A 25,134-nucleotide genomic window follows, 5' to 3' on the forward strand; every position below is an offset into this window, starting at 1 on the left:
GGATTGACTAGATTCTGATGATTCTGCCACTTTTTAGATAAATAGTCTTGGACAATTAACCTCCTGGACAATTAACAACCTTTTTACTGCCAGCTCTGTGAATCTGGGTTAACGATTCCTACCTAATTGGGTCGTCGTTAAGATCAAAGAAAGTTGTGTGGGTAAAGTCATTATTGAAATGTGCTGCGCAGAGTCAGCACTCAATAAATATTTGTGAAATTGTTGAGTCTGATCCCCGATTGAATGTTACAACTCTTTCCTCTTGCTATATTCTCTTGCCTTCGCCCCAATACTGCGAACTTTGCCTGCTCTTCCACCTGAGTTAATTAGCTGTAAAACCTCCCGACCAGCAAGAACACAAAATACGGAGCCTCCCAAAGCACTAAGACTACACTTCCCAGAGAGCATTGCGGTCACCTCTTGCGTCATTTTCAGTTTACGCTCTGTCAGTAAACTTCCGGGTTACGTGGGTGGGGATAAACGAGTTGTCCAATGAACGCAGGCGCGGAATGAGGGGGCGGGGAAATTGTCCAGTGAGCGTGTGGGCAGACGACTAATAGGCGGAAAGGTTGTTTGGGGAAGCTGTCGTGGGTGGTGTTACTGCGCCGCGCCAGCTGTGCTGGGTGGAACTCGCTCGTGCTGTCCCTCCTTCTCCGTGGGGTTCGCTCCTTCTACCGCTGCCGGGCGACCCCGCTTCCATGTCCCTGCTGGGCACAGCAATCCGGAATCGCCACGCCCATGGCCGCTAGCCTGAGGGGAGCCTCACTCACCTCCAGTTCTTCCACCTTGAGCAGTGACACTGACGACGATGGCGTGCGCGGCACCTGCGAAGATGCTTCCTTGTGCAAGAGGTGCCTGTCGGGTGCGGGGCTAGGGACAGGCATCCCGGGTGGCTGGGGCCTGGGTAGGAGGCGGGCCTGTTCATAAAGAAGACACTTGTACTCCAAAAGAGATGCTACATGCGTCAACTCGTGCGATCCTCGCTTCGTACCTGTGCTGTGCACATAAGCGGGGTTCATTTATTTCGTCAGTAATTCCTGAGCGCCTGCAGTGTGCCAGGCACAGTGTAAGCCCTGGGCATTCCGTGACTGGGGATACTGCGCTGAACTAGGCAGATGTGTTCTCGGCCTTTTTGGAGCTAAAGTCTTCTTGGAGAGACTGACATGAGACAACTAATAGCAACATTCTTTTTTTTTTTTTAACTGAAAATATATACAGCAGAATCCGCTCCCACTCCACGGTTTTTAGACGTAATGATCAGTGACATTGGTTACTCTTTTCACATTGTATCAGCGTTGTCGTTATTTCTCTTCTAGTTGTTTGCCTACCACTTCTTAATGGCCCTGCCCCCCTAACCCTATCATCTATGCTTTAAAATAGCTATGGACTTTTTGCTCTTATATAGATAATTTTTATTTAAAGAAACGTAGTACTCAAAGGTGACAATCTTTTTGTGCTAAACTGTTAACATAGTTTAAAGGTGGCCTCAGGGGATAGTTTAAATTCAAGTTTGAAGAGCAACTCAGGGCCGTAGCCTCGGGGACTTCTCCAGCTTCAGTAGGTCCAGTAAGTCTGAATTCTATAAGAATTTTAAGTTCCGTTCCGCATTTTTCTCCCTTTTTACCAGTATTCATCTGTTGTGTTCCTGATAACAACATTCAGTAGTGGAAGCCGGGCACCATCTAGTTCTTGTGGTCTCAAAGTGGAGGAGGCTGTGGTTCATATAGACCATTAGTTCTTCTCTGATTCTTGAGTTTCCTTCTTTCTGTTTCGTTTCAGGCCAGTAGTTGTATCTTAGATGGCTGTTCATAAGCTTTTGAGACCCCAGACACTACTCCCCATACTGGGAGGTAGAACATAAACTTTAAGAACTGTATTATGCCAGTTGACTGGATTGTCCTGCAAGACCACGCTCTAAGCACCCAGACCAAGAAAACTAAACCCATGACGTGACTGGTTATGTCTAATTAGTACCAGCATCTGTAGCTCACCCCCTTTTTTTTTTTTTTTGGTGTTGTCATTATTGTCGCAAAACCATACATAACCTAGCATTTGCACAGTCGTCTCTTTTCTCTATGTACAGCTTATTGACATCAGTTACATCAGTCAAGCTATGCAAACTTCACCCGTATTCAGTGCCACCTTTCCCATTTCTATAAACAAAAAATGACTACTGCCTAGGGAATACTTCTCCCTCTTCCCACCCCCACCCTGGTAACCACTAATGAACACTAGTTTATATTTACCTATTCATCATTTCACAAAAAGTGAGAACATACGTATTTATTTGTGTGTATCTGATTGACTTATTGCACTCAACATAATGTCCTCCAGGTTCATCAGGAACTCATTTTTCTGTATTGCTGGATAGTATTCTATTGTATGTACGTACCACATTTTACTTACCCATTTATCTGTTGATGGACACTTAGGTTATTTCCATCTTTTTGCTATTGTGAATAGTGCTGCAGTGAACATAGGTGTGCATATGTCTGTGTCGATTCTCTTAGATCCCTAGGATATATACCTACGAGTGGAATGGCTGGGTCAGGTGGTCTTCTCTAGTTTTTTGAGGAACCACCAGACTGTTTTCCACAATGGCTGTATTGTCTTGCGTTCCCACCAGCAGTGGATGAGGGTTCCAGTTTCTTCACATCTCCTCCAACACTTCTTATTTTCTGTTTTTTTTTTTTGTTTGTTTTTTGTTTTTTTAATCTTACTCATAGTAGTGTGAGTGAAATGGTATCTCATTGTGGTTTTGATTTGTATTTTCTGATGGCTAATGATGTTGAACATCTTTTCGTGTGTCTGTTGGTCATTTAAATATCCTTTTTGGTGAAGTGTCTGTGTTTTTTGCCCAGTTTTTGATTGGGTTATTTGTCTTTTTGTTGTTAAGTTGTAGAAGTTTTCTATGTATTTTAGCTATTAGAACCTTATCGGTTATATCATTCCCAAAGATTTTTTTCCAAGTCTCTTTACTATTTTGATAAAGTCATTTGATGAATGTAAGTATTTAACCTTTATGAGGTGCCAGTTATCTGTTTTGTTTTCTGTTGCTCATGCATTTGTTGTTGTGTTTGATAATCTATCATCAAAAAAAAATTAGATGCCAAAGCTTTGCTCGTATATTTTCTTCCAAGAACTTTATGGTTTTAGATATAACGTTTAGGTTCTTGATGCATTTTGAATTACTTTTTGTGTATAGCATGATATATGGATCTTGTTTAATTTTTCTGCATGTAGAACTCCAGTTTTGCCAGTACCATTTTTTAAGAAACTGTTCTTTTTCCATTGAATGGATTTGGCTCCCTTGTCGAAAATTAATTGACCGTAGATGTTTGGATTTATTTCTGGGCTTTCAATTCTATTCTTTTGGTCTATGTGTCAGTCATTAAACTAGTACCAGGCTGTTTTGATTACTTCAGCTATGAAACATGTTTAGAAATCAGGAAGCATGAGGCCTTCTAATGTGTCGTTATTCAAAATTGCTTTGCCTATTCAAGGTCTCTGGTGGCACGGTGGTTAAGCATTTGGCTACTAACCAAGGTCAGCAGTTGGAATACAGTAGCAGCTCCTTGGAAACCCTATGGGGCAGTTCTGCTGTGTCCTATAGGGTCGCTATGAGTTGGAATTGACTTGACGGCAACGGGTTTGGTTCGTTTTTTTGTCTTTCCATATAAAATTGAAGATTAGTTTTTCCACCTCTGTAAAGAATACCGTTGGGATTTTAATTGGTATTGCATTGTATCTGTAGATCAGTTTGGATAGTATTCTCGTCTTGACTATATTAAGTCTTCTAATCCAAGAGCACAGAACGCGTCTTTCCATCTGTTTAGGTCTTCTTTAGTCTCTTTCAGCAGTATTTTGTAATTTTCATAGTGTAAGTCTTTCATATCCCTGGGTAAATTTATTCCTAGGTATTTTATTCTCTTAGGTGCTATTGTAAATGGAGTTGTTTTCTTAATCTAATAGCTACATTCTTGATGGTTTATGGGAAGGAGAATTGTAGGTTATCATGATCCCAACTGTTAACCTGAAACTCAGGCTAATTCGACCTGTCCAAGACTACACATAGTTGTTTGCAGAGCAAGTTCCACAGTAACTCTCCTGTTTCCAGAGCTCTTGTCTGTATGCCACAGGAGTCTCCATTCTTAGGGGTGTGGTAGCATAGTGATATGTGAGCACAGGTAAGTGTCAGAGAAAAAGAAAACATGAGGCTTGAGTGTATTCTGTTCATTCAACAAAAGTTATTGAGAGCCTTCTTTGTCCCAGGACATTACTTTGGGCTAGTTGCAGGGATTCAATGATTGGGAACGATGATGAACAAGACAGATGTGGTGTCTGACGTACTGGAGCTCACAGTCTAGATGGCAAACACAGACAGGAAACAGTTACCCATGAAATACATAATTATAATTTTGTGTTGAGTGCTGAGAAATTGTTCAGGATGCCATTAGAGCTTAAAATTTAGTGAATGATTTTAAATTGAGAAGAAAAGCCTAAAATAAAATAGTTTAGGAGAGTGTTTAGGCTGTGGGTACAGCTACAGCAAAGAAGGCGTATGGACTGTTAAAGGAGCAAAAGAATGCCCTGGCAGCTGGAGAAGGAGGCTTGGGCCATATATGCTTGGTATGTGATATAGAGTGGGAAAAACTCGAGTTCTGGATTAAGCCAGACTGCAGTAGTTCATCATCACCCTTAGCACTTTTTGTGGGTTCATGGAGACAGAGCATGGTGACTTAGAGCATGGAGTCTGGAACCAAATCCTCTGTCAGACTGATCCTAGCTCTGCCCCTTACTAGGTGTATAAACTTGGCAAAATTACTAATCTATTCTGTGCCTCAGTTTCTTGATATATCAAATTGAGATAGTAGTAATACCCACCTCATAGGATGATTATGAAGATTAAATGATATTTAATATTAGTAAAGCAGTAAGAGCAATGTCTGACATAGAGAAGGTGTTATTGGTGGTTGGTTGAAGTAAATAGATAAATAAATTTATGTAAATATAAGTAAATAGATTTACTTAAATATAAGAAAATACTTATATAAATATAAGAAAATAGATTTACTTAAACATAAGTAAATAGATTTACTTAAACATAAGTAAATAGATTTACGTAAACATAAGTAAATAGATATACGTAAACATAAGAAAATAGATTTACATAAACATAAGAAAATAGATATACGTAAACATAAGTAAATAGATTTACTTAAACATAAGTAAATAGATTTACTTAAACATAAGTAAATAGATTTTTTACACAAATTTAAATAAATAGATTTACTTAAGTATAAGTGAATAGATGAATAAATACAAAAATACTAAAGACCTGGAGGCAGTCCCTGATAAAATTTGCGAACTTAAAATGGATTACGCTTACTCCTCTCCAGCCTTCAGTTGATATTGGCCAAATAAATACATGCACTATCTACTGCTGTATATCTGTAGCACTGTGGGATTAGAAATAACGTTTCTCATGTTGACTGCTGTTTGCTTTGAAAATCTGAAATTCCATTAAAATTATCAGAAGGAAATAAAATTCCTTTTAGTATCAAGTTAAGGTCAGTTTTATGTAATATTTATTGTTATATTGGTTTATTTAATGTTGGTAATATTCTTTGCAAACTTACTTGAAAGGTAAATTAGTTATAAAATAATTTATACACTCAGAAAAGTACAGATAAATAATATAAATAAAATAATACAGATAAATGTTGTTGTTAGCTGCTGTTGAGTTGGCCCCTGACTCATGGTGACCCCCTGCACAATGGAACAAAAGGCTGCTGTTCCTGCATCATCCTCATGATTGGTCGCAGATGAGACAGCTGTGATCCATAGGGTTTTCGTTGGCTGATTTTTCAGAAGTAGATCACCAGGCCTTTCTTTCTAGTCCATCTTAGTGTGGAAGTTCTGCTAAAACCTGATCAGCACCATAGCAACATGCAAGCCACCATTGACAGACGTATCAAAATTTACAGGATGCAGTGAAGGCAGAGCTCAGAGGGGAGTTCATAGTAGTAAATGCCTACATTAAAAAAGAACAAAGATCTCAAATCAATAATCTAACTTCACACATTGAGTAACAGGAAAAAGAGGAGCAAATTAAACCCAAAGCTAGCAGAAGGAAGGAAATAATAAATATCAGAGCAGAGGTAAATAAAATAGGGAATCGGAAAACAATAGAGAGAATCAACATAGAGTTTCCTAGGCTGCAGTCTATACAGGAGCAGATATATTCGATCTTACCTTTTTCTCTTAACAGTATATCTTGAACATCTTTCCATATCTAATTTTTAAATGATTGGTTACTGTTCATTTTATGGAAATGCTGTAATTTATTCAGTTAATCTCCAATGAACGACCTTTGAATTCCGAAACATAACGCTCATCTTTCCTTCAAAATTCCCATCTGTGGCATATAATAGTACTCTTGTCACACTCATTCCACTCATCCTGATCCTGTGCTGTAGATTTTTCTTTTTTATCTTTGCTACTCTAATATGCAAAACAGTGAGATCCTCTTTCCTCTGAGGCATGGAAACCACATATAGTCATCTAGATTTTAGCAATGGAAAGAGACAAATGTTAGAAACATTAGGAAGAAGTAAGTGATAGAAATTAGTGGTTGGGTATATTTGCTTTATGTACCTTTGCATCTCACTACCCTTTTTGTACTGCTGTTCATCACTGAACATGTGCAGTGTGCTCCTGAGATCAATTCCACACTCCTGCAAGGCCCTCTGGGTCCTCTCTCCAGCTGCTTCCCCTGTTCTCCTCTCTTTTACTGTTCTCCAGTATATCTCCGTCCTTCACTCCCGTGTCTTCTTTCTGCTACTGGAACACTCCAAGTCTTTTCCCACCCCAGAGCATTTCTGTCTGCTGTTCCTCCTGTCTGGAACACCTCTTGCACAGCTGGCTTTCTCTCATTCTCCTGAGTTCAGTTTGGCCATCTCTCTTCAGAGAGGCCTTCCCTCTGAAATTGTCCTCTATTCTATTCATGTTCTTCATTCATTTGTTGTCACCTTTTTTTTTTTCAATAATAATATTTTATTGTGTTTTTGGTGAAAGTTTGCGCAGCAAGTTAGGTTCCTATTTGACGATTTCCACACAAATTGTTCAGTGACATTAGTTCCATTTTTCACAGTGTGTCAACATTTTCTTTAATTGTGTTCTGGTTCCGTTTGTCATCACTTTTTAATTATTTTTGTCTCTCTTCTCTCTGTCTTGTTCACCACTGTATCTCTAGTGCCTGGCACATAGTAGGCATTCAAGGAATATTGCTTGACTGGACCAATATTATTAAATTGACTGACAATGCAGTTGAGAGGAATCGAGCTTACTCCTTATTACCCAAGAAGGCAGTAATGAGCCCAAAATGGAGCACTTAACCAACCCGTTGCTGTCTAGTCGGTTCTGACTCTTAGCGGCCCTATAGGACAGAGTAGAACTGCCCCATAGGGTTTCCAAGGAGCAGCTGGTGGATTTGAACTGCTAACCTTTTGATAAGCAGCCAGGCTCTTAACCACTGCACCACCAGGGCTCCAGGGAACACATAGAGGGAGACAAATTGATCAGCTTTCACCAGAGTTGTTAGCAGTAGAGTGAGTGCCTTCCTTGTGGGTGTAGGAAAGCATTGACTTGGTGTTGAAAGGATTCTTGTACTAGATGTTAAGGTTGAGTAGATCATTTCTAAATCCCTTTCCAACACAGAAACTGTGGGATGAGTGTTCTCCTAAATGCAGTTACTGTTGTTGTTAGGTGCCATCAGGTTGATTTTTGATTCATAGTGACCCTATGCGACAGAGTAGAACTGTCCCATAGGGTTTCCTAGGCTGTAATCTTTTCAGAAGGAGCCCTGGTGGCACAGTGGTTAAGTGCTTGGCTGCTAACCAAAAAGTTGGTGGTTAGAACCCACCAGCCACTCTGCAGGAGAAAGGAGCTGGTAATCTGCTCCTGTAAAGATTGCGTTCATCAGGATTGTTTTCCAAAACTTTCATTTCAAGTGTATGTTGTGGAGTGAGTGCCATGAAAAATGTATTTTCTCACTGTGGGTGGCAGGCAGAAAGATTGATAAACACTGATTTCAAAAAGATCTTGTACTGCCATCTAGTGGTAAAACTGTATCTGCAGTTGAAAAAAGGGTGGTGGCACAGTGGTTGAACTCTTGGCTGCTAACAGAAAGGTAAGCGGTAGGAGCCCACGCAGTGGCCCCACAGGGGAAAAAGACCTGGCAGTGTGCCCCTGTAAAGACTGCAGCCTAGGAAACCCTATGGGGAAGTTCTACGGTGTCCTATAGTGTCACTATGAGTCAGAATCTAGTTGATGGCACACAACAGTAATACTAATGAGCCCTGGTGGCACAACTGGTTGAACACTTGGCTGCTAACCTAAAGGAGAAAGGCCTGGCAGTTGGCTTCCAGAAAGAATGTTATATTGTGCTGTTGATTCCAGCTCATAGAGACCCTATAGGACAGAGTAGAACTGCCCCATAGAGTTTCCTAGGCTGCAGTCTTTACAGGAGCAGATCGCCAAGTCTTCCCCACCCCTTACCCCTTGGAGCTGCTGGGTGGGTTCCTACTGCCGACCTTTCTGTTAGCAGCCAAGAGCTTAACCGCTGTGCCACCATGCTTTTTTCTTCAACTGCAGGTACAGCTTTACCGCTAGATGGCAGTACATGATCTATTTGAAATCAGTGGTTACCAGTCTTTCTGCCTGCCACCCACAGTGAGAAAATACATTTTTCATGTCACTCACTCCACAACATACACTTGAAATGAAAATTTCGGGAAACAATCTGTGATGAACGCTGGTATTTTCTATTTCATTCTGTTCTACTTCATTTTTTACAGTAAATGCAGACTCACAGACTATTACATTGATTTTCTGATATTAATGGGTCCCAATTCACAGTTTGAAAAACACTATTTTGAATAACTAAGCAAGTTTGCTGATGTACAGCTTTGAGAATCTGCTGTTTTCCTTGGACAATTTGGGCTTATAGCAAATTCATTAGTGAGTATGTTGTGTGTTTCTGTGATGAGCTGCTGCGTTGAGTAGTTAAACATAAACCTTTAAGTTAATGTGCTTCATTCTAGGTGTCTATGGATTTGCAAACATGGATGAGAGACTTTGGGAAACAAGTGTGTAGAGAATTCAGCACCTGCTATAGTCAAGACAGTAGTAAACCTTGTCAGTAGATACAACGAAAGGAAAAGATGTAGTAGCTACTTCTGGGAGGTCAGAATCTAGCTGGGAAACATATACAGACTTAAATTGCAGTGTACTTATCAAGCAACGTGGAAATAGGTGTATTACTGAAAGTATCATTTAGAATCCTTTGAGTTGCAGGTAATAGAAGCCTAAATCAAGTTGATTTAACAGTAAAGAAATTTATTATCTTCCAAAATTACATCAAGAGGTAGGTAGAGCAGGCTGCAGGCTCCCAGAGGCCTCAGAGATCCAGGTTCTTCTCAGTTGTCCCAAAGCAGACTCCACTCAGGGTTGCCAGAAGGTTTCCAGTGGAATCCAGACTTGGATTCAGTTCCCAAACTTGAAACACTAACACATTCTAATTCTAGGGTAGAGAAAGTTTAGGCTACCATAGCATATTCCTAGTTGTAATGTGGCTGTTTTGTTTACTTTGTCCATGTTTCCCCCCATAATCTCCCTAATGGAAGTAAAATGAACTAGCATATAATACAGAGTCAGCAGAAATCCTTAAATAGTAAATAGTGATATTTGCCAAATATTTCTGGGTCTCTCTTTTTCTAGCACAGAATTTTAGGTTGAGTAGAATTGAATGACAAGTTTTGGCCATTGAGCTAGCTGAGATAATAAATGGTAGTAAATCTGTATAAAGTATGAGGTTATGTTATTTATTGATTGGGATTTGAGGAAGGAATTAGGGATATGAGGAAATAGGGCTGAGAAATAACCACCATGGGAAATGTGATGGGCAGTGGAATGCAGATATAAAGATGGATGGATGATCCCATTTAAATTTTTAATGGGGCACTAACTGTTCATTTTTGGTCATTTGAACATGATGATTTTCCTCTGGACTCTTGACCTGGTTCCTGGGAACTTTACAGTGGTACCTTGGCTGAACCTACTAATCTGTATTATCTCTGCCTCCTTTTTCATCCCTTTCAGGTTTGCAGTAAGCATTGGCTACTGGCATGACCCTTACATCCAGCATTTTGTGAGATTGTCCAAAGAAAGGAAGGCTCCAGAAATTAACAGAGGCAAGTGACCCGCCACTTCCCACCTTCAGTGTGTCCTCATTCACCAAGAGGCCTGAGGTTGTACGGATTCATTTTTATAGAGTGTTTGAGTGTACTCTTTGCAACAGTATATGAAAGTGCTTATTTCCCAACATCCTCAGCAAACTTGTAATCTTTGTTAATATGATAAAAAAATGTATCTTTTTGTAGTTTTATTTTATTTATAGGTGAGCCTGAACATTATTTTTGTATGTTTAGAAGCCAGTTACATCTCATTTACTATGAACTATTTGTTACGTCAAGGAATATGTTTTGTTGCTTTATTAGAGAGTTAGTTAGTAACACTGTTATTAGGCTCTGCAAGTAATTTCCATCAAGCAAGTCAAAAGATTTGAGACAAGAGCAGGACGTATTCTCAGTCTAATTTAGAAACTGACCCGACCAAAAAAAAACCCATTGCTGTCAAGTCGATTTCAACTCATAGCGACCCTATAGGACAGAATAGAACTGCCCCATAGGGTTTCCACGGAGCAGCTGGTGGATTAGAACTGCCAGCCTTTTGGTTAACAGCCAAGCTCTTAACCACTGAGCCACCAGGGCTCCAGAAATTGACGAGATGACCATAATTCTTGTGTGTGCAGAGAATCATGGCCCTAAAGATGGTTCCTTTTAGGTAGCGTGTAAAAATGCAAAGAAAATTTAAAGCAGTGGCTCTTATGTATAGAAATATGGTACTTAATTTGAATGAGGGGCAGGAGGACCTGGAATCAGTGAGATTTGGCAAGACCTGGCAGAGAGGCTGCAATTCTTCCCATGTTCTTGAAGCAGATTTTCCTAGTAGGTACAGCTGTGGGGACTGTGTGGTGCTCTGGGACAACAGGTCAGCCTTCCTTCTTCCTTCTTCCTCTCCTTGGGTTCAAATCTCTAGATTGGGGACCTGCAGCCTAATAGGAGATTGCTCCCCAAACATTGTGTGAGAAGAGGTCTTTTTTTTTTTTTCTTTTCAGTATCTAATGCATCATGGATGATATTTCTGTAAAATACAATAAAAACGATTTACTAAAAAAAACGTATTTTAAAAGACATGCACAATACAAGCCCAATTTTTAGTGGGTTCAACACAGTTAAAATTACTCTGCCAAATTACAATTAAAGTTTCTAAATGCTACTCTCAAATTGTGATCTTAAGATAGTCACATACTGGTACCAGTTCCCTCTCACACTTTGAGCAGCATGGCCATAGAACACAGACAGACTTTATCTTCTTTTCTTCTTTATTTCTTACCACCCTTTTCCCCAATTCCCACCCCAAACCTTATCAAGGAATTTTATTGGGGCAGCTATTTTCTTGTGCCACCTGTAGTCTGTGATGCCATTTTATATAAAATCTTTAACCTATTCAAGGTAGAGATGAAAGGAACATGATAAGATATGTGGCTTTCTTTATTTTAACATTCACTGCCCAATTTCCTGACCTAAAATATTCTTTTTCATATGATCTCACAATTTTGAGTTTCGCCAGAGTATTGGGTAGCTTTCTCTAAAGCCATGAAGAGAATATTTCCAACAGGAACGTTTGGATCAGATATTTTGATGTAAAACAATTGTCTCTCGTACATGAAGTTATAGGACATTTGATTTTCTTAGATTATTTTCTTATAGTTAGGTAGTTAATTCCTCCATTAAACAGATTGTCCTTACTTTGGTTCAAACCACTTTTTTTTTAAAAAAAAAGATGAGAATTTGACAGTTGCTATTTCTCCCATAAAGTCTACGGATAAATCTGATGCTGGAGAAGGGTAGATGTTTTATGCTTTGCTCTTCTGTTGTACTGGGCTTTGCAAGGGTTATTTCTGTTGTCATTGTGTGATGGCTTGTTTCCCTGGACTTCTTTTAGGATATTTTGCTCGAGTTTATGGTGTCAGTCAGCTTATAAAGGCATTTCTACGGAAGACAGAATGTCATTGTCAAATTCTAAATCTTGGGGCTGGGATGGATACCACTTTCTGGAAGTTAAAGGTAAGTGAGATCTCCCCCTCCTGCAAGCCATTTGTTTAAATTTAATTTTTGAAGATGTTCATGTAGCTCAAAAAATTTAGAAGTATATTAAAAGGTATGCAGTGACCACCCTGTCTCCTCCCACATCTGGCCCCCATCTGCCTAGCCCTCCACAACCATCATCAGTACTAATACTTTATTTCACCAGGGTCTGGTTATGAACATTTAGGCAGTTTCTGATCTTTTGTTGTTACAAACAGGGTTATAATAACTATCCATGTGTATAATTTTCTTTGCATATGTGGAAACACATCAGGAGGAAAAATTCCACCAGTGGAATTGCTGGGACAAAGAGCCAAATACATTTGCAATTTTGACAATAACTAAGATTTTATTGTCAGCATAATGGCATTGTGTGGTAAAGATCAGCATGATTCCAATCCCTAAAATGTGTGGATTGATCCAGTCCTCATGTTCCCACTTCTCCATCCTCATCGCCAGCCAGCCCCACAGCACTCTCTCTCTCTCTCTGACCCTAGATACCTGGAGCTAAGTCGGTGTTCACAAGTTAAAAGGACCCTATCCTTCAGGCTGCCAAATAGGCAGATGCCAGCTGTAAGTTTGGGGAGTCCACACGACATCCCAACCTTCTGACCTGCTGGCCACAAATTTGGGGCTGGTTTTCCACTGTCCCTTCAGTATGCCAGCTGCAAGCTCAGAGTCTTTCTGACCTGCTGGCTCCCACTGACCTTTGGGTTTGATAATTCTCTGGAACAACTTACAGAATTCACAGAGAGTGTGTCATACTTAGGACTACAGATTTATTATAGCCAAAAAAGGATACAAATGAAGAGACACATAGGGTGAGATCTGGGTTGATTCCCAATATGTGGAGCTTCCATGTCCCAAGGGATGTGCTACCCTCTTGGGATCATGTGTTCTTGTCTACCAGGAAGCCCCCTGAGCCTCAGTGTTCTGGGCTTTTATTGACCAGTCCTGCTTGATTGCCTAATTCATGCCTCCTGAGGCTTGTTATCGGTGAGTCTTGTCTTATTTGGCCAGCCCTCAGTAACAGCACAAATCCTCAAGTGTGGTCTGGGAGTCCCAGACTAAGGCATCCCAATTACTCCAAGGGCTAAGGACAAAGACCACCTTTAAGGGTAAAACTAGGTCCTTCATGCCATAGGCATCTTAGGTGAAATTTGGAGATTTCCAAGGCTGGGTCATGATCATATAATACAAAGCCCTTTTGTAGCCATTCTCTGATTTGATCCCATAACTGCCCTGTTAGGGATTGAGAGCAAGTATGAATACACTCGCTAATGTAAGAGGAAACTTGGGCCTCGTTAGCAGGACTAGAGCCAAACCTTTTTCCTACGAAGATTTCACTCATTACATTTTCTTTTCTGAAGGTTTGTACAAATTTTGCTTGGTTCTTTAATCAGATTGGTCACATGGCAGTAAAGGGTATGTGCCTTTCCCTGAATTTCTTCCAGATGTAAACCAAGATAAAGTGTCTGGACATAAGCCAACCCACCTATCTTTTTTGTCCCTAGTCAGCTCACCTGATAAGAATGTCTTTGGTCCCAGAGCTCCTACCCTTTTTCATCCTCAAGTGAGAAATCAGTATGGTCTTAATATTCATGGTTTGACTCTGCATTCTTCATTCAGGATAAGATACCTAATATTTATGAAGTGGGTATCCACCCATGACCTCTTGAACAACCATGAGAGCTCTGTGAGGGGGTGTTATACAGTTAGGGAAATGGGGCTACAAGAGGGTATATCTTCCCCCAGATTGTACAACCAGTGGCATTGCAATGTGCAATAAACGTTGGAATCCAGCTCATCAAACTCTAAATTCATTCCGCTTTCCTATACATATCCCCTCTCTGGTTGTTCATGGGGATGTTTTCAGTAACCGCCCCTTTCCTGTAAATCTGATGTGCCTTTATAATATAGTGGTGTAATATAATATAATCCAACGGCGTGGTGTAAGGAAATGAAAGAGTATAAGAGAATGTGCCATTGTCTGTGCTAACAGAGGCCAAGGGAGAAATCTGTCCACTGCACTTGGGACCTCTTTGAATCTTTCACACTATTTTTTTCCCATCTCATAGGTGGCGTGAATAATTAATTAATCTGTAGTATTTATTTTTGAGCAAGACACAGTGGGGCTTATTTGCCCCTCTGAATAAAAAAAAATTGCCTGTCAGTAGTAAGGAAGGAGAATTGCACAGTCTTGGAAAGTCCTTGGGGGAAAGCTTTTCATTTTGTTTGGTATTTTTGTTGATATGAAGGGTTTTTCTGTCTAAAGTTGCATTAAAAAAAAAAAAAAATCCAAACTACAGCCCGTGGGTGAATTTGCCTGCCACCTGTTTCGGTCAGTAAGGTTTTGCTGGAACATAGCCATGCACATTTGTTTATGCATTGTCCCTGGCTGCTTTTATGTTACAACAGCAGAGTTGAGTAGTTGCAACACAGACATCTGACCCGCAAAGCTGAAAATTGCTATCTGGCCCTTATCATAAAAAGTTTGCAGACCCTTAATTTAAAGGTGTATATGTTTCTATAAAAGACTAGGGAAGACCTACCCATGAGTCACATTCCTCATCCACTTGCCAGCTGGGATGGTCCCCTGGTGGCACCAGCAGAGGCTTGGCTGTGTGTCCCAGGCTTTCTGCCACCCCTGCTCTGTGAGCTGGTTCTATACCATCTCGGGGGCCCAACACCATTTGCACGGTGAAGACCCCCATCTTTAGGCAGCCGTCAGGAATAGCACAAGGAAAGACTAATACGTCACTAAGAAGGAATAAAGGTGAGTGGAACCATTTAAGGGGCCTCTGTCTGTTGGTTTTCTTGAATTACGTTTCTGTACAGTCAGAGGATCCAGCTCCAGCCTAACCTGTAGGGGAAGCAGTCTCAATTTTGTCAGCCAGTAAAGCAGTCGGCCGTCTTGGATCCCCTGTGTGGGACACCCTCATGGCTATTCCTGTTGGCCCTCATGTACTTTTACCCAGTCTTGGATGTCTCCTGTGTCTCCTAGTGACATGTGAGTTATTTGGGAGTGGGACGTCAAAAGGGCGATAGAGAATCACAGAACAAAAAGTTGAAGCATCACTTGCCATAGCCATTTTGTCCCTTTCTCGAAGTCAGGAGTGAGCATGTGCGTTTCTTGAAAGCTCCAGGCAAGCCTTTTGGAAGCTTTTCATTCCCAATGATCTCTTGTTCAGAATTCTTATGAGGATCAAATGATGCATGGAAAAGCTCTTTGAAAAATAAGAAGTCCTGTACAAGCTGTAGGATTCTGTGCTATCCTTCGTTGGTTGAGTTTTACTTGTTCTCGTTTTCTTCTGGAATTTTAGACTATCTTTAACTTTCTAGACTCTGTGAGTAAAAGTTCTTAAAAGGTGTTGCAGAATATCCTAGTAAAAATTAATTCTATATGCTGTCTAAACATGTTCTCCAAGTATTTTGTAAATACTGCAGACAGACAGACACATGCTGGGATTTGTGGATACTAGGTCTTCTGATATGCCAGAAAATTGTCTTTTTCTTTCTTTCTTTTTTCAAATAAAGCCCAGGCCTGATTCTTTGAGATTTCAGCAGAGAGCAGTCTTTCTTGTCAGTGGGTGGAGGACGTAGCTGAATCTCACAATGCTGATGTGCTTGTCCATAAGGGTCACCACCTACTGGGAAGTGGTTGCTCATGATTGCTTCCCATCATGCTGTCCTCAGAGGGATCTGCAACATCCTAACATTTCATCTACCCATCCATGTCTGTACTCCATCTGTTATTACTATTGTCTACATAAATGGTTCTCTTAACCTGCCCAGTCACTCAAGTCAGAAACAAGGATATCATCTTTGACCCCTTTTTCTTCCTCTTCTCTCCACTGGTTAAAGCCATCACCAGATTCTGGATATCAGTAATTTTCTTCTTCTTCTTTTTTAAAATAAGTAGTTCTATATTTCTGAAATATAAGTATAGATGGGGAACAGATGTTAAAGGAGTACTTGGGGAAGAAACCACGAAGATAACCCAGGTTGTGGAGCACCTTGTTTCCTGCTAAGGTGCCAAAGTTTGTAGAGCAGCTCGAAGCAACATGGAGTGTGTAGTTGAAAGAGAGCAGCAGGTGAGTCATTACAGGCTAGGCAGGAGATGAGAGAGTCAAGAAGGAGCAGATGGATCTGGTTGTAGTCAGTAGGGCTGATTGACAGTTTAGACAGTTGGGAAGAGATGGAGAAAAAAGCAGGATGATGTGGTGACTGGTAGATGGAATAGCCACCAACCAAGCTAGGAAAGGCAGGAAGGGGAGGCAAAGGTGTCTATGAGGGTGTGGGGCTTTTCCACTTTTTTGACTGCGGCCCACAGTAAGAAGTAGATGTTACCAACTTACCCCGGACTCACAGTTATGTGCCTGTCAGTAAATGGACATATCTTAATAATAAAGGCACATACGTGGTAACTTAGTAAGGGTAAGTGCCACACATTTTTACTCATCAATCCTCACAACCCTGTAGTTGTTGTTACCAATATCTTCACTTTTCAGACGAGAAAACCTTGGCATGGAGATTTTCCCAAGGCACCATAGCAAATAAGTATTGAAGCCAAAATTTGAACCCTGTCCCTCTGGCTCTAAAGTGCTTGTTCTTTACCACTCTCCTATGCTTCACTATAACAGACAAAAAAATTTTTTTTTCACAAAATAATACTAACCTTCACTACATGCAACACTTTCTGATATTTGATGTTTTATTCTATTTCATCAAAAAATGATGGTAAATACTTACTATATTGATTTTCTGACCCTCTGTTGTTCTCAACCTGCCTTGTGAAAAACACTGTGTACTTCTTACTTCTAAAATACCTCTTAAACTCCTCCCATCTTCATCCTAGCTGCCACTCTTTTAGTTCAGGCTTAGTCCTTGCTTGGATGACCATAATGGCCTCCTGACTCTTTTTCCAGGAGTCCCTGGGTGGCCCAAATGGTTAAGTGCTTGGCTACTGAGAGGTTGGTGGTGCAGGTCCACTCAGAGGTTCCTCAGAAGAAAGGCCTAGCAATCTACTTGTGAAAGATGACAACCATTGATAACCCTGTGGAGCACAGTTCTATTCTGACACACATGGGGCCGCCACGAGTCAGAATTGACTCAATGGCAACTGGTAACATTTTTGTTGCATCCATTCTTGCTTTCTGTGAATCCATTCTCTGTGTTGAAAATAGAAAACAAATTCCTGACCGTATCATTCCCCTGATTTTAAAATCCTTAAATACCCCATTGGCTTAGGTGCCTAGTGTTTGACATATAGAAGGTAATTGGTACATGAGTGAATAAATAATTATAAAGACTATTGTGTGTCTTTCTCCAGGATGAAAACCTTCTCCCAAGTAAATATTTTGAAGTTGACTTTCAAATGATAGTCACAAGAAAGATACACAACATCAAGTAAGTGTGGTTTTGGCTGGAAGAAAAAGAGCTGGATAGAATTCAGCACCAGCTCTCTAAATGTCGGGCTTGAATGCTAGAGACCTTATCGTAGGGCACTGCATTCCTGTGACCCCTTCCCCTCTTCCTTAGACCCTAGTTCTGATGTGTCGTGAAGGCTTTGAAATGAAATCTACCTTACCTCATGACTCTTTTGTCTACTAGTGTAATTTCTGAGTGTTTACAAAATGACTTATCTAACAGTTTAGTAGCCTGGAATTTTTAGGTGTATTCAGTTTACTGTTTTATCTCCAGGGCATAGAATGGTGTCTGGCACAGAATAGATGTGCAGTAAATATTTTCTGCATGAAGGAATGAATGGAGGACTGAAGTTAATCAGTTATTATAGTTGAGACATAATGAGTCCGTTCTGAGTTCAGCATTCAATGACTTTGCAACCATGTAGGTTACAGGTTTGCCAGTCTTTGCTTAGAGCTTTTCTTGCCTTGCACCGTGTCAAGTACTTCACTTGGATTGTCTCATTCAGTCCTCAGAATAGACTCATGAGGAAAGGAAAGTCATACAAAAAGGGTCATGTACATATTCCCCCTTTTTTACAGATGAGGAAACTGAGACTTTAAAAAAGTTCATTTGCCTAAGGTCATCTAAAAAGGAAGGGGTGGAGCTGAGATTTTAATCCCTAACTCCAAGCCTGAGGTCAGGGTTACTCAATAGTTTTAACCTACACTCTCTTTACCCTTTTGTATTAATCATTTAAATATAAAACTAATTCTTACATTTTTTAAACTTTTAATGAACATAAAAATTTTAGTTTGTTCTTTGGAGATGTCTAGCTCCCACAAACTGAAATCTTTTTTAGCTTTATTGTTTCTAGTTACTCTGATAAAAGTAAATTTTTCCTTATTTCCTAGTGTTCCATTTTGTATTAAATATGCTCTTTAATGATACACAGCAATTCTGACACTCTGGAAACTGCAAAGTATTACTAAGCTTGATAGAACTCTGAGTAAAATAAGGGTGAATGGTCTCTAAGTTAAGCCCAGTGATGATTTCCTGGGTGAAAAATGCATGGGTGTTTGTGATATGGTTGGAGAGACGTTGAATTTGGCTTTCTGATTTCCGATTTTTTTTGCATATTCTGAGGGCATTATCACATAAATATTTCTGAATTTTAAGTCTATGGAAGAGTCAATTTTTTATGTTTATCCATGAGAAATAACAGTTTTCTTAAACATTTTGTTTGCTTGTGGAGAGGCAAGAAACTAGAGATGGCCTGAAAAACACAGACATTTAGAAAACTCTCACTAGCCTATTTCTAAGTCTGCGTTCTTCAAGTTCAGTGTGAGATTTGACTTCAAGTGCCGAGTATAATGCTTAGCTGACCTAACCTAAAACCTTTTGTATCTGCTGAATTTTTACTGTATGTGTCTGTAGTCAAATTTAATTAAGCCTAAGTCCTTTGCAAGTAGCCCTTGCTTTGACCAGTAGCAAAATATATGTGCCATTTCTGTAGAGGGAGCTCTGGTGGTGTAGTGGTTAAGAGCTCAGCTGCTAATCAAAAGGTCAGCAGTTCAAATCCACTAGCTACTCCTTAGAAACTATGGGGCAGTTCTTCTCTGTCCTGTAGGGTCACTATGAGTTGGAATTGACTTGATGACAACGGGTTTGGGTTTTCTTTTGTTGTTGTTATTTCTGTAGAGGGTGTATACATTTTTGTGGTAAATCAGATATTTGACTCATCTTTTTCCTCTTCCTCTCTTCCCATAGATCCAAGCCTCCCCTATCAAAACCCATTGTAGAATTGCATTCAGAGGACACACTTCATATAGGCAAGTATCCTCAACCTAAGTAGTACAATATAGACTATATGAGTATTTTTGCTTCCCCTCCCCCCTTTTCTTTTCAAAAATGGTGTGTATGCACGCATGTGTGTGTGATGTTACACAGCGTATACGTCTGCTGACACATAAACACTTGTATCTTGGCCACCATAAAGGAATTTAAGAATTTTTTGTATGACTTTCCTTAGATATCTATAGGTTCCCAATCTTAATTCTTTTTTCTGTTTATTTGTTTAAGAATCTGAATTAATTGCTGATATTTTAAAATCAGAGATTTCTCATAAAGTTCTTGATTTCTAGGTTTCCTTGAAAACTGGTAAACCCTAATTCCTACATGACAACTATTGAGTAGCTGCCTCATTTAGAGGGGTCATACATTTTACAGTTGGCTCTGTACCCACTATTTTCTGTTGTCTTAAACCTGACTGCCTTCATTCATTTATGTTAACCGTATTGGCCCTTTCAAGCAATTTTTCTCCCCAGTTTTTTCCCTCAACATTTAATTATGAAAAAATTTAAACATATAGAAAAGTTTAAGGAATTAAAAGGCAAACACTCATATAACCACCACCCAGATATTTCCTGTATTGCCTTTATTACACATCTATCCATCTATTCAGGCCCCTGGGTGGTACAAACAGTTAAGTGTTTGGCTGCTAACTGAAGGGTTGGCACTTCAAACCTACCCAGAGGCACCTCAGAAGAAAAGCTTGGCAATATTTCCAACAGGTTACACCCATGAAAACCCTAAGGAGCACAATTCTGCTCTGAAACACACGAGGTCACCGTAAGTCAGAATTGACTCGATGGCACCTGGTTTGGTTTTGGTTTTATCCATCTATTCATGCCTATCCATCCATCAGATCAATTATTTTTTGGATATATTTCAGAGTCTTTTGCAGACATCACTGCATTTAATCCCTAAACACTCGAGGATGCATATCTTTCACTAGAATTCAATATTTATTTAGAATTTGCTTTTTTTTGTAAAGTTTATATACAGTAAAATGCACAATCTTAAGTGTTGGTGAGTTTTGCCAAGTGTATATATCTCTGTAACACAAACCTCTTTCAAGATATCTAAGAGTATCCACCTGTACTCTGATTAAAATAAAATCAACAGATTTATTGAAAGTAAAGAGACAGCTCAAACCAGGAAGAGACTAAATTCCATATAGTGAAATCCAGCACTTCAAAATGAAGATGCTGCAGTGACGTTTTATAAGGAGGGAACAAAGAACATGAAGTACAGTACTTGATTGGTATTTACAGACTTAAATCATTGAAAGACATTACTTGATTGGTAGTCGATTATTATAAGGCAGGATTTCCTGTGGTGTGGTGGGAACTTGTAAAGCCTGTGTCAGGTGCTCGTAAAGTGATTAGCTTAAAAGGACATATGTGTCTTTCTTAGATTGGTTACAGTGTGGTCGTCATAAGGATATGTGACAGGGGGCGTGGATTACAGGGCAGTTAGGTCATTCTTACTGGACATTCCTCCCTTAGAAACAGCCTGCATGACAAGCCTGCACGGAAGATGGCTGCTGCTAGGGTGAAAATGAACTAGCAACAAAGGATTCATGCCCAAACCTAAGCTGGCTGTTTCAGATTTTGTCTGGTACCTCAATTTTTTTAAATTCTCTTACACATTCCCTCCTTTTCATCAAGGAGTTCAAGAGAAATTCTTTGATCAGTTCACTGACCACTGTTCTGAAAGAAAGCTTTCTTCTACGTGGACTTTGAGCATATGTTTATTCTGGATGGCTGCTTACTTAATAAGCCTTTAAGACCTCAGATGCTATGCGTGTGAAGAGGTTGTTATTGTTGTTAGGTGCCGTCGAGTTAGCTCTGACTTATCGTGATCCTACATACAAGAGAACGAAACCCTGCCTGGTCCTGTGCCATCCTTATTTCTAAGGAGCCCTCCAGCTGTATTTTTCAAAGACAGACTTGCTCGTTCTTTTGACAGTCTGTGGTATATTCAGTATTCTTCACTGACACCCTAATACAAAGGCATTAATTCTTCTTTGGTTTTCTTTCTTCATTGTCCGACTTTTACATGAGTATGAGGCAGTTGAAAATACTATGGCTTGGGTCAAGCATACCTTAGTCCTCAATGTGGCATCTTTGCTTTTTAATGTTTTAGAAGGGTCCTTTGTATCAGATTTGCCCAAATGCTATACGTTTTTCGATTTCTTGACTGCTGCTTCCAGGAGCATTGACTGTGGATTTAAGAAAAATGAAATCAAGCAATGAATAGCAACAGAACATTGTGAAAAGGTAGCTGGGCACTATTTGACATTTTCACCATGCCATAGTTTTAGCCTCTTCTGTGGTTTTATTACTTGAGGGTTAGTGCAGGGCAGGCCACATTAGAGGAATAACTTGACATCTGATGGCTTATTCAAGGAGTGGGCTTGAGTCTGTCTGAAATATAAGTACTGTCAATGTACATTGTTCTTCTCATGAACATTAAATTGGTCTTTTGAGTAGCAGCATTTGTTGAAAGTTTCATACATCATTTAATAGTTCCTACAATTACTACAATGACACTGAATATTATTAATCCAGTTAACAATACAGACTTAATCTATGATCCAACACCTGAGGGTAGCTAGCTGAGAATATCTAGAAAAGGGGAGCCTGAGGGTAGAGGTATATGGAGCCAAATATCCTTCTGGTGAGTTAGTTTAATATTTTGTTCAGCCTCTCCTGAGGTGTTTACCCATGTGCAGCAGGAGGTATTAGCGATGGCACAAACTCTGCTGTACTAGAAGGATATCAAGATCTATTTGATTAATTTAATACTACTTTGGCAAGGGAGTTTAAAGATGTCTGTTGAGTTGCCATTCCATTAGTGATATCATCAGCTATTTGTTCCCTAGTATTAGATAAATTCCAGACTGCATATTCTAAGTCAGCGACACCATACCAAGGAAAAAATGCTCTTAAGAAGGAGTAACCTAGGCCAGGGTTTTCCTTTAAAGTACTTAAACTTAGTAGGCCTTGGTCCCTAGACTGTTTGGTTCTCTTTTTTTCTAATAACTTTAAATTATCAGTCCAGTGGAGGCTTTCATTGTAGGAGTGAATATTTAGGGGAACTCCTAAATAGCCTAATGTACATTGGCCGTCTACGCTCAACCCATCTAAACAAGGTAAAGCCTAAGTAAATTACAGTTTGCCATTGATGCTTTCCCTTAATTATTCTGATCCTCCACATAAAAATATATATCCAGGTGATGCACAAAGGATTCTTGCTGTGGACTGGTTATTAGGAAGAGGGATAATTTGATTTGCTCTCTGTAGCCAATTTTCAGTGAGGGAATTATTGCAAATAGGCAATCTCCCTAATTCTGATTGTCTTTTAAGATGGGGGCAAAATGAGGCTTTCAGCTTGTTTGCATTGTGGAAGTTAAAAGCAAGGTACTAAAGGGTGAGTATGGGAGCCAGGTGGATGTTATAGTTTGACACAAGTGGCTTGCTTGACAGTAGCACTAGTATTAACAGTGACACTAGGTATGAGACTATAATTAACATTTGTAATGCTAGCAGATCAGAGTTTTCATGTGCAGTTTGTGGGGGAGGATGACAGATCCAGCATTCCGTTAAATTGACTGCATTAGCCACCACTTGAATAAACTTAACAAAGGCATTTTCTTGCTAGATTGTGCCATTAGTTATTAGACTTAGTAAAAAAAAAAAAAAAAAAAACTTAAAGTTTCATAATGCCCAAAAGAAGTAAACGAAAGCAAAAAGCATAAAAATAATAATGATGAAGAAGTAAGTTCTTTCAATTGTTAGCATAGATCTAAATGAAAATAAAAGATACACCTAAATAATTAACATGAAGATGGCTAAAATACTTATAACAAATCTCTATAGTAAGGATTTTAGATTTGCATAGGATGTAGAAAAAGTCTATGGTCTTTTACCAGTTAATAAAATATAACTTAAAAAGCAAAGCAACTCTAAGGGTAATAAGTGTAAAACTAGAGCAACTATTTCAATTTTCCTTCACTACTAAAATCATCAAGTAAATAGACCTGCTTTGTGGAAGAGTAAAAAAACAAAAAAGTACATAGTAAGTAGGAAACACAGTCTGATCATTTCAGCTGCCTGAATTTTCATGTGGTCTTGTTCTGTGATTTTGTAGTAAGCGGTCTACTCGCAGTCATCTGTGTCTGACCACCTGGGTGGCTGAATTTCAGTTTGAGTCCTTCAGTTGCTTGGGCCATCAGGTAGAAGTTGTGGTCTTCTTTAATTGGAAGAGATGGATTTAAGTTTTAATCACATGAGGAGACAGTTCGTGAAATCCAAATGGAGTATTTCTCATTTTCAGGGTAACTGTAAAGATTTGGAAAGTTTTGCTGGTTGAATTTTTTTATTATACCATTGGTTATTTCAACTAAACCAGAAGATTGGGGATGGTAAGAACTATCAAGTCTCTGAAAAATAGGGAAAATTTTGCATATCTCCTTAATTATTTCTCCAGTAAAATGAGTTCCTCGGTCACTACAGAAGACACTTTGGGCTCCCAAGTGGGGATGACATTCTAGAGAATTTCTTAGCCATCAACGCAGCAGTAGCTCGATGACTGGGGAAAGCTTTTACCTAGCGAGAAAATCTGTAAATCATTACCAGTTTAAATTCATAGCCATTTGAGTGTGAGAGCTGGATGAAATCAATCTGCCATTCAAGCATAGGCCCTGAAGGCAGAGAAAATCTCCCAGGTAGAGCCTTATAAGGTTTACCAGAATTAAACTGGAACAAATTGGAAATTGGGAAGCCACTTATTTAGCAGCTTCATAAAAGTGCCCCCATCAATATATATTTTTATTATTTCTATCATCTTATCTCTTCCCAAGTGGGTATTCATGTGCAATGCCTCCAGTACACGGGCTTGTAAGGATTTGGGGAGAACTAAATTCTTGTTGGGTCCCATGCATATCCCACAGATGGAGCATTGGGAACAACTATGTTTTTTTTGTTTCTCCTCTTATCATGTGGGGCTGATTTTAATGTTCAAATAAATCCTTTAAGGCAACTCCTCCAGGCCTAGAGGGATTTTCTATAAGCATGTTAAAAGGTTGTTCATCATTCAAAACAGTACCCCAATATGACAGACCATACATAACTGTTAAAAGTTTGTGAGGAACATTAATAGATTTGAAACAAGAGAGTGTGATCTTCAAAATTGTGAGAAAGAACTGGTCTACAACAGCAGAAAAATCTCTCTACCAGTGGGCCTCTAAAGCCCTGATCAGTTCATTTTCTATTATATTATTATGCCAACAATTTCGAACCATAGGAACATGTAAGCATTCTGGCAAAATAAGGTTTTTATATGGCCCAATCCACAGTCTACTGGTTGGATCTTGATTATAGTTGGTCTACTTTCATTTTCTAATTTCATCTGTGGGCGTTAATTGTTGATGTTTAAAAAGTGATTCTGAAATTTCGGGTTAAATTTTGGTGGGCAACATTTTACAGTGCCATATTACAGGCATCCTAACTGTTCTTTGTGGTTAAGAGCTTGGCTGCTAACCAAAAGGTCAGCGGTTTGAATCCACCAGCCACTCCTTGGAAACCCTATGGGGCAGTTCTACTCTGTC

General features: G+C 39.5%; 1 protein-coding gene across 1 annotated transcript in view; it reads left to right on the plus strand.

Annotated features, from left to right (window-relative positions):
• The first annotated feature begins 568 nt into the window (after positions 1-568).
• LCMT1 (leucine carboxyl methyltransferase 1) overlaps positions 569-25,134 on the plus strand; it is a 66,208-nt gene continuing 41,642 nt past the window's right edge. Inside the window, exons 1-5 of the mRNA XM_004373462.2 lie at positions 569-851; positions 10,162-10,253; positions 12,130-12,251; positions 17,605-17,681; positions 19,449-19,510. Of these exons, the coding sequence (XP_004373519.2) occupies positions 739-851; positions 10,162-10,253; positions 12,130-12,251; positions 17,605-17,681; positions 19,449-19,510 (466 nt within the window). The 5' untranslated portion in view covers positions 569-738. The remainder of the gene's footprint in view (positions 852-10,161; positions 10,254-12,129; positions 12,252-17,604; positions 17,682-19,448; positions 19,511-25,134) is intronic.

This window comes from Trichechus manatus, unplaced genomic scaffold (assembly GCF_000243295.1).
Source record: "Trichechus manatus latirostris isolate Lorelei unplaced genomic scaffold, TriManLat1.0 scaffold00024, whole genome shotgun sequence".
Taxonomy (NCBI): domain Eukaryota; kingdom Metazoa; phylum Chordata; class Mammalia; order Sirenia; family Trichechidae; genus Trichechus; species Trichechus manatus.